A 17,022-nucleotide genomic window follows, 5' to 3' on the forward strand; every position below is an offset into this window, starting at 1 on the left:
GCCGCCGGACTTCGCGCACAGGAACCCTCGATACTGAACATGCAAAGCCAGCCATCAGAGATAGGCAGGAATCCTGGCGGGGGGGGGGCGGGGTGGGATGCTGAGGGGAGGGTCCCCGGCTGGTCTGAGGATGTGTTTCCTGCCTGGCCTGGGCTGCACGCGGCCAGCTCCTGCTGGAGCCCTCAGTCTCTGCTGACCACGGGGGGGATGTTTCCGGAGGGCACAGACCCTCCGCCTCACATTGGTGACTTTGGAGAAGGGACAGATGAGGACCCCACCCCCTCGGCGTTGGACGGGGCTCTCAGGCTCCGGGCTTTACCTCCTTGTCTGTGACATGGGGAGCCCACAGAGCAGACCTCACAGAGACTTCCTAAGGAGGTGAAACCCCAGCAGTGCCTGGCCCCGCAAAGGGGCACCCCCCGCCAGAAGTGTCGTTACCGCTCGGGACTTGCCGTCACACCGCGTGCGGGAGGCGTGTGCAGCTGGGGGCGGAAGGTGGGGGGCATGGAAGAGACACAGAGTCTGACCGCAGAACCTTCCAGTCTACGGAAGACGGACATTTCACCGTCCAACCGTGATGCACCCCACGGACGGCCCAAAGGCAAACAGGACTGTGGGTGCCCCGTGGGGTCGGTGGGGTGGGTACGAGAGGCTTCCCCAAGCGGGGGACGCTTAGGCCCAGATGTGGCAGACGAGAAGGACCTCCAAGGCAGGAAAAGCCAGGAAGGGAGGGCGAGACAGTTGTAACCCTGAGTCGAGCAGCAAGGGGGCCTGCCATCAGCAGGTGGGAGACGGGGGATGGGCTGGGCCCTCACCCCCAGGGGGCCCTCCCTCCAGCCGTGCCTCTCTGAGGCTCGGTTTCCCCACCCTTTACAGGGTCGGGGGAGCAGCCTCTCACTCAAGCCGGCACCCCAAGAAGCCGGCGGGGTGCAGTCGACAGCCAAGTCCCTCTGCGATTCCTGAGACCGGTCAGGGTGACCAGTGGCATCCAGGGGAGGGGGGGTGGTCCAGGACCTGGATGTGACTCGTGTGGGCCCTGACCTCCGCTTGCCTCCTTCAGGGTACTCTCCAGACCTCTAACCCGAATGGGGCCAACCAGGCGCCCCCAGGAGCCCCACACTTCACTGTGGCGTCCCCCCAGGGCCCCAGGGACCAGCCCAGCTTCAGGAAGGCGGGCTGGGGGGGGGGGACGCTGCTCCCACAGGCCGGCGAGGTGTTTCCTTCGCAGACTCCCATGAGGCTGGGCCACCAGCATGGTGCTGACACGCTGGTTTTTGGGTGACTCAGATCGCTTACATCCGTGGGAATCCTACAAAAACATGGGCCACGCCCCTCATCCTAGAGGCAGCCCCACACGCGAGCGAGGGCGGCAAACACAGGGCCCCCACGCGGCAGGCGCACGACAGACCCCGGCTCTTGTGCTCACTGGATTTCGGGTTCAGTCTGTTGTAAGAGGAGGGGAGAGAGATGGGGAGTCCCCCGGACAAGGCGATGTCTGCTACCGAAGGGGAAAGGGGCGCAGTCAGCTGGCAGGAGCTGGGAAGGGCAGGGGGCCAGCCAGGGCAGAAGCCACCAGCCGCCACCCCAGGGACTGGGCGGGCCCATCGCTTGTCGGGCCTCCTCGCCCGCGGTCGGGGCACCCCAGCTCCCCTACCCCACGGCCCCTCCTCGGGGAAGCTGCCCACCCCCTTCTCTGAGCAGCGGCCGCATGACCCTCGGCCACAGCTGGCCCTGCGGGGCCGGACCACCTCCTCACGAGGAGCCACCGCCCCGGGGCTCCTAGCTGGTCCCTGGGGGCCCCGGGACAGGGGGGCCGGGCCGGAAGCAGACACAGAGCAATGCAAGGGCGGGGCCACGGAGCAGGGGGTGGACCCCCCCTGTGGCTTCAGGTGACCTGGTCTCAGCCCCTCGCCCACCCCCGTCGGGCCGCGAGACAGCCCTGAGCCCACAAACCGCCTCTGCTTGTAGCCTGTGCTCCAGGGGCCCCGGCTTCTGGAAACACCAGCTCTCCCCACGGCCGGCGGGAGCCGGGAGGCCTCCAGAACCCGGAGGGGGGCATGAAGTGAAGACGTGCTCATCCGTCTGAGCTCTCACGGAGGCCCGAGTTCTCACTCTGGCCTGGGGGAGCCCGAGCAGAGAGGCCCTGGGCAGGGCAGCCGGGCGAGACTTCCCTGGCCCCGCCCCGCCCCTCCCTGCCGGTTCCTTACTCCGCCAGCTCCTCCAGGCTGCGATAGACGTCATCGTCGTTTTCCGCGGTCTCCTCCGAGGGAAAGGGCCTGTGGAGAGACGAGAGAGGGGTGAGCAGGTCTGTACGGCCCGCCGGGCGCCCAGCCTCAAATCCCCCACGGGTCTGCAACGCGGGGCTTCCGTCTGCTCTCGCGGAAGAAGCAGGGTCCGCACGACGGTGGCACGTGCATCGGGACCAGCCAGGTGGAGGCGTCAGGGGTGAGCACGGCCGTGCCCAGCTTGGCCCTGGGACACTGGTGGTCGGTCACTCTCCATGGGCCCCCGCGGCCCTGTTGGCAAATGAGGGAACAGCGTCAGGGACGGCAGGGAGCCTTCACCGGTGTGACAGCGCTGGGGCTCTCCGGGCGCCCTCGTGGTTAGCACCGGCCGGAAGGACTGTCAGCGTCATCCTCCCGGAGGACAGGACGAAGGACGGGATTCTGGTGGGGACGGGGGAGCTTCTGGAACAGGGACAGGGACGAGGACCAGCGTGCCGTGTGGGAGGCTGCCCATCACGCTGGGCACGCGCCGTGGCCTGTAAGAAGGCTGGTGCTCGCCCGCGCCCCGGGGCCTGGCTCGGGGCCACAGCGTGTCCTCCTGTCCCCGCTGCCTTCCCAAAGGCCCTGCCTCCCTTCTGGAAAGGGAGCCACGAGGGGAGGAGCCCCAAGAGGAGCACGGCAGTCTCTTTAATGTCTTCTCGATGGCCACACCGATGCTCCCTCCCTCCTGGGTCACCCCCTGGGTACGCAGCCCCTTGGTGCCACACCCCGGACCCCCAGCACCTGCCACGTTCCCCTCCCTCGGCCTTGTGCCTCAGGAACAGTCCACCTGTCTCTACCGACAGCCCCCCCATCACCTCCTCTCTGTCCCTTCAACTTGCATCCACTCCCCCAACGAAACTCCTCCCGACAAGGGTGAGAGAGATCTTGACACCGTCGAATCCGAAGGCTGATTTTGGAGGTGGTGAACCCCTGATTTTTGGAGGGTGTGGGACAGAGTTCCTGGCAGGGGCCGGGGGGTTGTGCTTCTCTGCTGCAGGCCTTGTCAGGGCCTCTCACATCTGTCCAGCAGACAGAGTGGGCCGTGAGTCCCAAGCTTATCTGGACTTGAGGCCCTTTATTTTCTCATAGTTCCGTATTGGGGGGGGGGACCCCCAGGGTCCCTACCAACTGTCTTCCCAAACTGCATCTAGGAGAGCAGGGGGGCGGTCAGCGGGGACAGGGCCGGCTGTGGTCCTCAGCACCCAGGTGTCCACCTGGGCAGAACAGAATCTGCTTCTTTTATTCTAACGTCCCCGTCCCGGGCCACAAACCCCCTCAAGAACGGGGCTGCGAAAGTTCATTTCATTTCTGCCATAGCCAAAGACCGGCGACGGCCAGGGTGGGCCAGAGCAGGAGAGGGAGGGGCGGCCACCTGGCCGCGGGGGGCTGGCCCTGAGACAGGAGTACCCAGGGTGGGGGCGGCCTTACCCCCGTCCGCCCTGCCCCCCGCCCTCGTGTGCGCCCTCTGCCCTCCGTCCCCTGCCCCAGCCCGTCCCCCTGAAGCCGAGCTCCCTTCAAGGTTCAACTCAAGCCCCACCTCAGGTGGGAAGATCTGACCACGCTCTCAGCCCGGGTGCACGTCCGCCCAGCACAGAGCCTGGCACTAGAAAGGCATGGACAGACGGACGGACAGACGGACGAATGGGTGGACGACGGACAGATGTCACGTGCTCTCGAGCTGCTCTTTGCCCCGGGAAACAACAACAAAGGGCAGCGGTGAATTAGATGCGGGAAAGCCCCGTCGGGGGCTTATGAGAAACCACGCACAGGTGTTCACGTCACCCACGAGTCGTGACCCTGCAGCACTGACCCTGGTCTAACACTGGGGACGCCCATTTACACAGAGAGCACCTGAGCTGCTTCTGGGGCTACGTCCCAGCTGTGCCTTAAAGCTCGGGCGGGGCTGGAGCAGGGGCGACTGGGTGGGCACTCTGCCCCAGTGCTCTGTCCCTTCTGTCTCAGGCACCAGTTGACGACCCAGATCCCCCGGGCCGCATCTGCCCCCCATCCCCCTCCCAGCTCAACGAGACATCCAGACGTTAACAGTAGAGCCCGTGTGCGCTTTAAGAGGAGGAAATGAGACGGAAGCACAGAAATGATGGCGAGCCCCCCCCCCCCCCCGCCAGCCTATCGGGGCAGGCTGGGATCCTCTCGTCCCATCGGGCCCTTCCTGAGACCACATTTCCTGGTGCCCAGCTTCTGGGAAGCCAAGTTTCCCACCTGGACCACCAAGGGGATAGAGGGGATGGCCGGGCCAGAAGCGTCAGGCGATGTCTCCTCCACCCCACCAGGCTTCCGCACCCAGCACACCCCCCTCCCGGGGACAGGCGGTGACAGGTGCGTACCGCTGCTTCCGGAGGAACCCCCCTCAGATGACACCTCCCCCCACCCCAAGTACAATGTCCGCATCCAGCATGGCCACATCTCGCCCAGGACAATCACAGCCCCGGTGCTGGGGGCACAAGGGGTCACCAGCTAGAGACAGGGGACACTGAAAACAGGGCACCCTAAGGGGGCCTGAACCGAAACCCCTGAACAAAGAACGGACGAGGGCCCGACTCCCGTTTCTAAATCCTCCTGCTTCGTTCTCCTTCATTCATTCACTGGTACTTCCTGGGCACCTGCTCTGAGCTCCAGGGAGAAGGTGCAGCTTGAATCTAGCTCTGGAATCAAGACATCAGGCTCTGGTCTTCGTCCTCAGGACTTCTCCAAGAATCTGCTAAAAAACTATGGCCTCTAAGGGCATGACACGTGCCCCCCATGTGCCTACAGGTCCATGGGGAGAGGATGCGTGGTCCGAAAGGGGGGCAGACCACGCCCTGGGGGTCCTGGAGCTGAAGGTGGTGGGCTCAGGTCCATGCCGGCTGGGACTCCAGGAGCTCAGGCAGATGGTTCAGGTTTGCCTTCTGGGAAGGACCTGAGCAGTGGGCAGCCAGATTTGCTTTATAAGACAAAGCCCAAAACAGCCAAAGAGAGGACCTCCAGACACAACACCCTCCTTGAGAAGCAGGTTCCGGGTCTCTGACACAGGAGGACCAGTTAGCTTCACATCCTCCTGTGCTGTGGTGAGGGCCGTGGGACCTGGGCGGTGGGACCTGGGCAGTGGGACCTGGGCCGTGAGACCTGGGCCGTGGGACCTGGGATGTGAGACCTGGGCCGTGGGACCTGCGCTGTGGGACCTGGGTGGTGGGACTTGGGCCGTGAGACCTGGGCCGTGGGACCTGGACTGTGGGACCTGGGATGTGGGACCTGGGCGGTGGGACCTAGGCTGTGGGACCTGGGCGGTGGGACCTTGGATGTGGGACCTGGGCCGTGGGACCCGGGCCGTGAGACCTGGGCGGTGGGACCTGGGCATTGAGACCTGGGCCGTGGGACCTGGGATGTGGGACCTGGGCCGTGGGACCTGGGCCGTGGGACCTGGGCGGTGGGACCTAGGCTGTGGGACCTGGGCGGTGGGACCTTGGATGTGGGACCTGGGCCGTGGGACCTGGGCCGTGAGACCTGGGCGGTGGGACCTGGGCGGTGGGACCTGGGCATTGAGACCTGGGCCGTGGGACCTGGGCCGTGGGACCTGGGCGGTGGGACCTGGGCCGTGAGACCTGGGCCATGGGACCTGGGCAGTGGGACCTGGGATGTGGGACCTGGGCCATGGGACCTGGGCAGTGGGACCCGGGCCGTGGGACCCGGGCCGTGGGACCTGGGCGGTGGGACCTGGGATGTGGGACTTGGGCTGTGGGACCTGGGTGGTGGGACCTGGGCGGTGGGACCTGGGATGTGGGACCTGGACCGTGGGACCTGGGATGTGAGACCTGGGCCATGGGACCTGGGCCATGGGACCTAGGCCGTGAGACCTGGGCCGTGGGACCTGGGATGTGAGACCTGGGCCGTGGGACCTGCGCTGTGGGACCTGGGTGGTGGGACCTGCGCTGTGGGACCTGGGTGGTGGGACTTGGGCCGTGAGACCTGGGCCGTGGGACCTGGGCCGTGGGACCTGGGCAGTGGGACCTGGGATGTGGGACCTGGGCCGTGGGACCTGGGCCATGGGACCTGGGCAGTGGGACCTGGGATGTGGGACTTGGGCTGTGGGACCTGGGTGGTGGGACCTGGGCGGTGGGACCTGGGATGTGGGACCTGGACCGTGGGACCTGGGATGTGAGACCTGGGCCATGGGACCTGGGCCGTGAGACCTGGGCCGTGGGACCTGGGATGTGAGACCTGGGCCGTGGGACCTGCGCTGTGGGACCTGGGTGGTGGGACCTGCGCTGTGGGACCTGGGTGGTGGGACTTGGGCCGTGAGACCTGGGCCGTGGGACCTGGGCCGTGGGACCTGGGCAGTGGGACCTGGGATGTGGGACCTGGGCCGTGGGACCTGGGATGTGGGACCTGGGTGGTGGGACCTGGGCCATGAGACCTGGGCCGTGGGACCTGGGCGGTGGGACCTAGGCTGTGGGACCTGGGCCGTGGGACCTGGGGGGTGGGACCTGGGCGGTAGGACCTGGGCCATGGGACCTGGGCAGTGGGACCTGGGCTGTGGGACCTGGGTGGTGGGACCTGGGCCGTGGGACCTGGGCGGTGGGGCTCCGGGGGAAATGATCCTCCTGTCCGAGTTGCCTGGGTACTTGTCCAGGCAGCAGCCAACGGGAGGGAACGCGGGGCTGTGCCCAGGGCTGGTGTGCCTCCCGCTGCCTGACTTCTCCGTGTGTGTGGCACGCGTCTGTGGCCCGTCTGGCGGCTGGTGCCAGGTGGCACATCCTCCACATTGTTACCTCTACTCCACACTCCACTGTGCAGGGCCACACGGGGGCTCCTGGGCCTGCTTCCCGGGGTGGGGGGCGGGGGGGGAGGGTCCTTCACCCCAGACCAGGAAGCCCGGGAACATGGCAGGTGCACCTCTCCTCACCGAGCTGTGTGTGCAGATGGCCCAGCCCCGGGCCCAGATACGCCGTCCCCCAGCTCTATCCCCAACACCCTGGAAGCCAAGACAGAAAGCCACGTCTATCACCTTCGTTTCAGAGGAGGCCTTGAGGGCAGAGCTAAGAACGAAGATCCGGGTTCGAATCCTGACTCTGCTGCAGGCTCACTATGTGGCCCTGAGCAGGGCACTCTCTCTCTGCCTCAGTTTCCCTAATTGTAGAATGGGAGTCGCAGTCACTGAAACAAGTTAACACCGCGAGCCTCCAAGGTCAGGCCCTTCTACCCGGCGAGTGTCCGGTGAGTATCTGACAGGGGGGGGTCACCCTTCCTCCCCTCTGGGTGGCCCAGCCCAAGAGCCCACCTGCCCAGTCCAGGGCTCAGACACAGACAGTCCAGTCCCCAAGGCTCCCGCGGCCTCCTGCCCAACAGCTCCCGGTGCTGACTCCCGGAGCCAGCCCCAGCGGGCAGCCCCTGGCCCAAGGTCAGCACCGTCACCGGGCCCTGCACCCCACCCCCAGAGCTCTTCCCCCCACCCCCCACCCCCCACCCCGTGCCTCAGACAAAGGACATCGTCTGGAAACAAAAGTTGGCACTCAGGAAGGTAAGAACGTCCCAGGTCAGCGTTTGGCTCCGACGTGGGTCGCTCAGCACTGCTCAGAGAACGTAGGACACAGCGTTCATTTTCCCACGTTCTGCGGGCGTTCAGATGAAAGGGACCCAGGGCCTGAGACACAGCCGAACTTCATCTTTCACTTGGCGCCTTCCAGAAGAAAGCACAATTCTGACTCCCTGCAAGTGACCTCCAAGGGCCGGGTTTACTGGCAGGGTCGCGGATGGCTCAGTCCTCCTTGGCCGGCCCGCTGCGCCCCAGGGAAGGGTGGGGGCCAGAGCCCTGAGTCCACACCCCGGAGGGGTAGACCGGCGGACGGGGCCCCAGAGGCCCAGGGGCACCCAGCACCCAGCACTGCCCTGCAGCGGGCGACCGCCATCCGGTTTGCCCGGAACCAGGGAATTTCAGTGCTGGCCTCCTAGTCCCGCACGCGGGAGACAACGGTGCTTCCATTTGGGACGCGGGCACTACCTGAGGGGTCCTGGGCAGCCTACATCTCTGGCCAGGCCTCAGTTTCCTCTTCTGAAGCCGGCCTTCAAATTGGGTGTAGTGGGGCTGTGGGAGAGCCTGGTACCAGGACACCATCGGGTCTGGCCACATCTCTCCACGTGTGCCCGGGTGTGCGCAGGTGTGCCCAGGGGCCGGTGAGAAGGAAGCGGCCAGCATGGGGGGGGGGCAACACCCCTTCTGGCACCAGTTTGCCAGGGCAGCGGTGGCCGGGCACACTTGAAAGGCACATCAAGAACAGCAGCCTGGAGGACGCGACGGGCCCGTTTAATTATTGCGAGAGTCACCTGGGTGCCGTCTGCTAATTGGCTGCGGGGCCTTGAAGCACCCAGGGTTCCTTATTAAAAACGGCCCTCCCGCCACACAGCACCGATTGTCAAAACGATCCGGTTTCTTTTCTCAGCCGGCCGCCGCCCAGCGCAGACGGGCCCTCGCGTCAGGGGGCAGCGCCGGCCGTGCACCCCGTCCACGCCCGCAGCCGGTGCAGGCCACACCCCGTGTCGGAGACGAGGGTGAGCCACACGGGGTTGAGGGGCGCAGGGAGCCACAGAGGCGCAGAGAGCAGGAGGGAGTCCGGGTGGAAGGGCAGTCCTGGCTTGGGGCAATCAGGAGGGCTGCTCACAGGAGGTGGCGGGGGGGGGGGGGGGGTAGCTGGCTTGGAGAGCAAAGTCTGATGCTGATGCTGAGTGCAGGGTCCCAGCCTCGTGTAGGACGGGGGTCGGAACTGGCCGGTCTCCTAGCCCGAGAGCTGGCCAAAGGGTCCGAGCCCCGGCCTCGATGAACTGGGCTGTAAAATGGGGGTTAATCCCCCTTCTCTGCCTCCCGTGTGGCGGGGGCTTGGGAAGCAGGGGCACCAAAGTGAAGCCACATGTCCATCACAGCCGCGGCAGGCCCAGCAGACGCCAGGCTGAGCGGGGAAGGGGGGCGACCCGGGGAGATGGCAAGCACCCCCCCCCCCCCCCGCCAGAGAGGAAGCCCAAGCGATCCCCAAGTCCCAGCCTGTTTCCGCCCTTGCTTCCCAAACCCTAGCAGGGCGGAGGGAGACGCTCTGACCTCGTCCCGGCCGGGCCATCCCACCGACGGGAGGGCAGGGCCCGGAGCGGCCACTTCTCAGCAGCCCCGAAACTCAGTGTATTTTTGATTTTCCGGCACACTTCTCGGAACGGCAGCACTTAGAAGCGGAAAGGCCAGTGGGTCGGCAGGGCCCAGCCCCCGCAGCCAGTCCGCTGTTTCCTCCCATGCCTGGGGGGTGGGGGGCAGGAAATCCCCGCGGCCCGTGCCCTGCCCGAACGGGACAGTCTGGCCGTGTCCACCAGGGGACGGGAAGCGCCTCGGAACTGGCCGCAGACCCGCAGAGAGGGGGTTCCCAGAGCCACCGCCTGCCCGGCCCCTTTTCCCAGTCTGTGGGCTAAGGCCTCTGCACACCCCCATTTGTGCCAACAGAAACCCAGCGTGCCCGTCTCCGTCCAAACCGGGGACGGGTGGCCCAGAGCCCCTAAACGTCCTCTGGCCTTGGCTGGGGAAGCCGTGCCCAGCTCGGACACACCGGGCAGTGGGAGGCACACGGGGCCGGCCGGGGCGGGACTGTAGTCAGGGATGGGCAGACGGACGACAGGCCCGACTCCCGAGGAGCAAGCAGGCCTGGCGGGGTGGCCGTTCGAAGGCTCCAGAGCCCACCAGCCTCCAGGCCGGAAGCTCGATAGGCCCCCTGCTGCGATGGTGTCTTTACCAAACTGCTCCCACCAGGGCAGCTGGGAACACGGACTGAAATTGAAATCCACACCCCGCGGAATCCTCTGGCAGCTACTGGAGATAGAGACTCTTCCCTTTTCTCCTTTGCCACGTCCACATCTGAACGTGGACGTGGCTCTCTGAAATGACCTTTCCGGTCCCAGCACAGGTCTGTAATGCTGGAGCTCAGGCCCTCCCCGACCCCCCTCTGCTCCCTAATTACATGACCCAGTGGCACTGGCACGCAGAAAATGGCAGCTTGCCCGAGCCTGTGGCGGACGCACTGGTGGGAGTGGGGTCAGAAAGACACGGAAACGTTCATTCGCCGTGCCGGGGGTCAAATGCACGCCGCTGGCTCCGGAAGGAGGCCAAGTCGGTGGGTTAGCAGACCGAGATCTCCTCGGGAAATACGCAAAAGCTGGGAGACTAGATGGGGACCCTACTGGGGAATCGGACTGACCAAGTCGCTGTGTGACCTCAGGCAAGATCCCTCCCCTCTCTGGGCCACCATTCTCTCCTCTCCAAGAACAAACCGTGTGGGCGGAGCGGGGGGGTGGGGGGGTGCCACTGGGGTGACACAGAGCTGGAGGCACCCTTGTGCCCCTCCCACTTCCTGCCTGTCTCCTGGGAAATGGTAGCTGCGAACCCCAAAGCACCGAGACCTAAGAAGGCCTCTGCAGGCCCCCCGGAGCCAGCACCCCCGCCCTCAGTGGATCCCCCTGGGCGGAGAGGCCACCAAGGCCGGCCTGCCAGCACCCCTTCCACGTGACGGCATCGCTGATCAGCCACGGTCAGTGGTGGGGTGGATCGCACTCCGAGGGGAAGCCTGACCCGTGGGCTCTGGTTAGAAAAGCAGGTCAGCGTCCCGGGGAGCTCTGGCCACCCCTCCATCACGGCACCTACGGCCCAGACGCGGGGCCGGTCCAGGGCAGTCCGGTCAAGCCTCCACCTGCCGGCCGGGGGTGTGGGTGAGGTGGGGCATGCGTGAAACCCGAGCCCCCCCCCCCATTCACAAACAAGGGGCCCGGGAGGCCTCAGGACAAGGAGGGGGGCGTCCTCAAGCTCCCAGTCAGTCATGACAACTGTCCACGAGACGGGGGTGACCATCTCATCACAAACGAGGACATCAAGGCCCAGGGAGGTGAACAAAGCTGGGCTTGGAACCAGGACTGCCCCCAAGAGGGGCCAGAGAGCGCAGGAGACATAGGCAGGAGCAAGCCCATGCCCCCCACCCCCACCCCCACCCTGTGCCCGGGCATCCAGCCATGGCTGCCCCTCACCGGTCCTGGCCGGAGGGTTCCAGACAAGATCTCAGAGGCCACGGCCCGGCTGAAACCCCTCCCACTCAGAGGCTCGGAGACCCTGTGCCCTGCCCATCCCTCCCCACAAGGTCTCCTCCCACTGTCCCTGGCCCCTCTCCATCCCCCAGGACACCAAGTGTGTTCCCTCCGGAAGCCTCTGCCGGGGCGTCCGCTGCCCCAGGCCTGCCACTGCTCACTCCCTGGGGCTCAGCTGGATCGAGGTGCCCTGCCCAGGGCATCTGAGTGCCCCCCCCCTCCCCCTGGAGCCTGGGCCTCAAGAGGGTGAGAGGTCAGGACAGGGGAGAGCCGTAATCAGCTGTGTCCCCAGCAGCGGGCTGCCCTGGGCCCACGCAAGGACAAGGACGGACCGCAGCCCTCCCACCGTGCCCCGTGGACTCTGGCGTGGCCACTCTGGATCAGAACCGGGCCTCAGCCCTCCCGGATGGCGCCAGCCCTGGGTCTGAAGGTGGCTCTGGGTGTGGAGCCGCGTGTGGGTCATCGCCCACCCTGGCGTGTGCAGGGCCCAGGGCCCAGCCGAGCTCCGGGGCCGGGCTCCAGGCCTCAGCTTCAGGAAATAATAATCAGAGGGGCCACGGCTGGACACTGTTCCACCCAAACCCTGCTTCAGGACTGCCGGCCGGGTTCTCAGGCCGCAGTGACGTCCAGGGCCCCGGGACCCGGGGGTGCTCGAGGAGGGAATTCTTCCACATGGCAGAAAATCCAGCTTTCTGCAGCCACCAACGCCACCGGGGACGGGGGACAGAGCCAGCAAGGCGCCTGTGCCCCGAGCAGCTCGGCATCAGGGACGCCAGGGCCTCCGGGCCAGGTCGGGGTAGAGACGCGTCCAGGTCTCCCACCCAGTGTCCGCAAAGCGGGGATGGAGCCCTGCAGGGAACTGAGGCTGGTAGGGCTGGGGTGTCCGGGTCAGTGCGGGGCCAGGCCCCGGGGCCCCCAACGCCCCGCTGACTCCCACGGGACGGGGTCCCGGCCCCACCACCGACCGGCTGGGACACCGGGCCGGAGGCTTCCCTCGGGGCCTCCCCTCTGCAAAGCGGGGCCGAGACCCCCGACTCCCGGGTGGGGGTGGGCACTCGGGAGCGCTGACCCGCAGGGAGCTGTGGCGCGGGGGACAGGGCCCAGGGCCGCATACCGCGACCTGATGCGTCACAGGACGGCCAGAGAAAACAGCGAGTCCCCGGAGCCAACCTGACGGACTCTCTTCGTCAAACGTCCAAAACGAGGAGGACGAGACGAAACTACACGTGAGATTTAGTGAAACTAACTAGGCAGGAGCAGGCAGGTGGTGGGTGCGGGAGCAGGGCCGGGTCCCGAGTCTCCTGGGGCCCTGTGAGCTGGAATGTTCTAGCTCCCTGGGTTGACCGGTGGGCTCAAGAGGGCTCAAAATAATCAAAAGTTAAATGAATAAACAGAAGGGGCACCCGGGTGGCTCAGTCGGTTGAGCATCCGACTTCGGCTCAGGTCACGATCTCGCGGTTTGTGAGTTCGAGCCCTGCGTCGGGCTCTGTGCAGACAGCTCGCAGCCTGGAACCTGCTTCGGATTCTGTGTCTCCCTCTCTGTCTGCCCCTTCCCCACACATGCTCTGTCTCTCTCTCTCTCTCAAAAATAAAAATAAATAAGTAAATAAAAATAAACAGAAGAGGAAAAGATCAGAACAAATGGGGACTAAGAAGGCCAAGAAAAGGTGGTCCATTCCAAGACCCCCCTCTCTCCTGTCAGAATACTTACTGCCACGTGTTGGCCAAAAGGGGGGCCACGTGGTGGGGGGGGGGACCAGCGCATCTCAGCATGATGAACAGCAGGTGAGCGAGATCACTACGGGCGACCGGGCGGGCTCAGGCCCCGGCTCAGCTCCCCTCTCCCCTGCCCCCCCCCCTCGTCACGAGACCCCCTCCAGCAAGCCCCTCAGCCTCCCGGCCTCAGTTTCCTCCTCTGTGAAAGGGGAGCAACAGTCCCCCACCCCGGGGACGAGCAGCGTCGAGCAGCGGGAGAGGCTGAGTCCCTGTCACCAAGCATCATGGCTTCGCTGACAGGGCACGGTCCGCAGGGGCCGGCGCACGAGCCGTCGGGGCCGCGTCCCTGCCGTGACGGCCGCGCTGTGCCAGCAGGAGGCCGCCCGCCGGCCTGGCCGTGGGAGCAGGTGCCGTGGTAACGCGTGGGCAAGACACGAACGCTGGCTGCTCTGAGTCACGGGCCTCGGGGGCTCTCCGTTGCCACTGCAGAACCTGGCCCAGCCTAACAGAAGCAGCCGGTGGCGAGGAGGGACAGGACAGACGAGAACCCCCCCCTGAGGCGGACACCCCGGGTGATGTCTGGGGGAAAACGGGGCCCCTGCCGGTGACGACAGGTGCGGGCTGTCCCCATGCTTGGGAGCCGGGCTCACGGCTGTACAGAGCACAAGAGACATCACCCCGGAGCTGGGCTGGGGGACCCTGCTAACGACATCGCCCCCCCCCCCCGCGCCACCACCGCCCCCGGCCAGGCCACAGTCCCAACACCGCCACCGTGTCAGGACGTCACGCTCTGCTCCGCGGGCACTTTTGACGACCGCACCTCCCCTCTGCACGTGCGTAAATCCCACCGCACGCCAACGCTTGCTGCTTGGTCTCCGAAAACGCGCCGATAATGTCGCACAGCTGCCCCGATAAATTTTTAATGGTGACATTTGCCGAAGAGGCAGGCTTTTATCGTCTGGCTTGCCGCAGAGTGAAGCCATCTTCGCTCCCCAGAGGGAAGGGCAGGAGTTGAGAGGGCTCTGGACCCAGTACGGGTGGAGATCCTCACCGCCCCCCAACAACGAACGCTGTTGCAGAAGGAGCCGCCGTCCGTGCCGGCCCAGCCTCCCGTCCCTGCTAACCACAGGGGCGTCTCTGAGCCCCCCCCCCCCCCCCGTCCCCGCCGTGGGCAGGTGTCGGTGGTTGGGGCCGGTGGGGACACCGATCAGCCTCTGGGAAGGGCACTTCGCACCTCCACACGCCAGGCATGCTGGAGGCTGGGGCCCCCACCTGGCCCCCACCCCAGAGCCCGCTGCCCAGCCAGACCCACTTCGTGAGAGTCCTGCAGCTGCCAGTAACCAAGTACCACAAACTGGGAGGCTGAACACAGCAGAAAGCCATGCTTTCAGCGCTAGAGGTCGGAAATGCTAATCGAGATGTGGGCAGGGCCGGGCAAGGCTCTAGGGCGGGGCTCCCTCCTGCCGTTCCCGGCTCCCGGGGGCCCCCGGTGTCCCTGGGCTGTGGCAGAGGCCTTCAGTCCCTGCCTCCGTCTGCACATGGCCCCTCTGCCTGCGTCTCTCTCCCACGCGTCTCTTATAAGGACATTGGCCATCGGATTAGGGCCCCCTCGGTTTCCCTAGTGAGCTCACATTCACAGGTCCGGGGTGTATCTTTTTAAAGCCACCGTTCGGCCCACGCCCACCCGGTCTGGGCTCTCCTTCGAAGGCGTCCTCAGGCCTCACCTGAGAACCACTGCTCGGGGCTGCTTGGGCCCTGGGCCTCACCAAGGGCTCTGACCATCGGCCAACACGAGCCTCCCTTTCAGAGACCAGGAAACAGGCTCAGGGCTAATGCACCGGCTGAAAATCCCACCTGGCACCTGGACCCGACTAACTCAGGCCTGCCCTTCACCCTGTGCCTCCGGGTTTCAGATCATGTTCCCCACTCATCCCGCCCTGCCCCGCGGCCTGCTGTGGCACGGTCACCTGCCTGTGACCGGGGCCCTGTGTCCAACTCCCTGCCTGACAGCAGTCAGTTCTGGCTGTGTCCCAGCACCTGGCCTGGGGGCAGACATCACGAGGCACAGACAGAATGAATGAGCAAATGAATGAATGACTGCTGACTTCCTCGGGTAAGGGACGTTAGGAAAGGTCCTCTGGGCCTCAGTTTCCCCTCATGTAAAAGGAGGGATGAAGGGCCCCTCCAGCGTGAAGGTGCCAGGCTGTGGGAGCCGGGCAAAAGGTCTGAAATTTGTCCCTGGGGACCTAATGAATCTGCAAGGGTCACAGAGAACATGCCAGGCCCCCCCGCCCTTGTTTTCCGTCTCACCGCCTGGCGCAGACAGGTCCTCGGCCAGGGAGGCAGCTCACGCTCCTGGGGTTTTCCTCAAGCAGCGAGTCTCTTGTCTTGGCACCAGGAACGTCTGTCAGCGAGGACAGGCCGATGCAGCCACCAGTGACATCTCCCGGCCATGACTCTGAACTTGCCCCAGGAAGGCCCGGCGGGGACTGGGGCGATGCTCCTGAGCCACACACCGGAGCAGACGCTCGGGCTTGGGTGCACGCTGTCCCCGACTGTCCTCCACGAGCACCTCGAGCGCGGCGGTGACCCCGGGCTCTCGGAGGCGTGAGCATTGCCAAGATCGTCCGCAGGCAGGGCCCACGCTCCCTCCACCCATCTCGAAGCAGGAAACTCGCGCACGACCTGCTTTAACCCACTCAGCCCTCCAGGTGGGTGTGGGCAGACCCCTGTTTACAGACGAGGAAGCTGAGACACAAAGAGGCGGCCCCTCCGCCTACCGCCTGTCAGGGCCTGTGTGGAGGGCTCGACGGGGGTCGTCTGAATGTTCACAACGGCCCAGGGGGGTTGTGAGCTGCTTTACCAAAGGGTCCGTACGGGCTCAGGAGCAGGAAACGGGCCCAGCATCTGGCCGCCGCCCAGGTCAGCTGGGTCACCCCTTTGTCCGCCCCCCCGGATGAAACACGGCCGAGCGCCTGGTCTGCGCTGGGGAGCAGCCCGGGCCTCGCCTTACCGCTGCCGGGCCTGGACCACGGCACGAGGCTGTGACCTTAACCACGTCACAGCACCGCGCTGAGACCAGCCTACCCACGTTCATGTGACATGGGCAGAGGGGGGATGGAAGGACATTCGGGTGGGTAGAAGGATGGGTAAGCGTGCAGATGACGTATCGACGGAGGGACAGGTGGACAGATGGGTGGATGGATGGGGGGCAGAGGGACAGATGGACAGATGCAGAGCCGACTGGTCGCATGAACAGAGGATGGGAGGGCGGGGTGGGGGAGGGAGGGCCGAGAGATCAGCCAGCTGAGTGCGCTCTGTGGGCGAGCGGACGGCACGGGGGCTCCCCACCCCCACCCCGCGAGCCCCGCCACCAGGACCGGAGATCCGGGAGGGGAGCGGGCGCAATCGGCGGCCCTCTGTCTTTTTCGAGACCCTGCCGGCCGTGGAGGCTCCAGCTGGCGGTTCACGGCCCTCCCGCCGGGCAGCCGGCCTGCTCCTCCTCACTGTCCCCAGCATGAATCAGCTCCCCGCTGTCCCGGCACAAGACGGCCCGTTAATACATTTTGAACAAGCGTGTGTCCTTCCAGCCCCGGTGCCCACAGTGGAGTGGCGGAGACAAGTGCACCGAGGGTTCCCCGGGAATCCCGTTGGGGGGAGGTGACAAGAGGAGGCAGGGTCCCTCCCGGGGTCTTGGGAGAGACTCACTGCAAAAGTCACCTGGCTGCCGTTCGTCAGGCGCCAGCCACCATGCCCGGCTGCCCGGCTTTTCCACTTGGTCCTGACATGGTGGCCGGATCTCACCTGCAGGTGACAACCACTCGGGTGTCCAGAGGAAGGACGGTGGGCTGCCGCCCGGGAGCTCTGTCCTGGTGGCCGGTGTGGACAGGACACGGCCTCAGTGCCACCGAGGTCAGCGTGTTGTTCTCCTCTCTGCCCC

The 17,022-nt window shown here is 65.8% G+C and overlaps 1 protein-coding gene across 6 annotated transcripts in view; it reads right to left on the reverse strand.

Moving 5' to 3' along the window:
• Positions 1 to 17,022, reverse strand: part of VAV2 (vav guanine nucleotide exchange factor 2) — a 165,608-nt gene that overhangs the window by 57,019 nt on the left and 91,567 nt on the right. For all 6 annotated transcript variants that reach the window (XR_006210454.1, XM_042964033.1, XM_042964034.1 and 3 more), the window contains exon 4: positions 2,208 to 2,276. Coding sequence is in view for 5 of the 6 variants with exons in the window: in XM_042964033.1 (XP_042819967.1) it covers positions 2,208 to 2,276 (69 nt within the window). In the remaining variant the exon portion in view is untranslated. The remainder of the gene's footprint in view (positions 1 to 2,207; positions 2,277 to 17,022) is intronic.

This window comes from Panthera tigris, chromosome D4 (genome assembly GCF_018350195.1).
Source record: "Panthera tigris isolate Pti1 chromosome D4, P.tigris_Pti1_mat1.1, whole genome shotgun sequence".
NCBI lineage: Eukaryota > Metazoa > Chordata > Mammalia > Carnivora > Felidae > Panthera > Panthera tigris.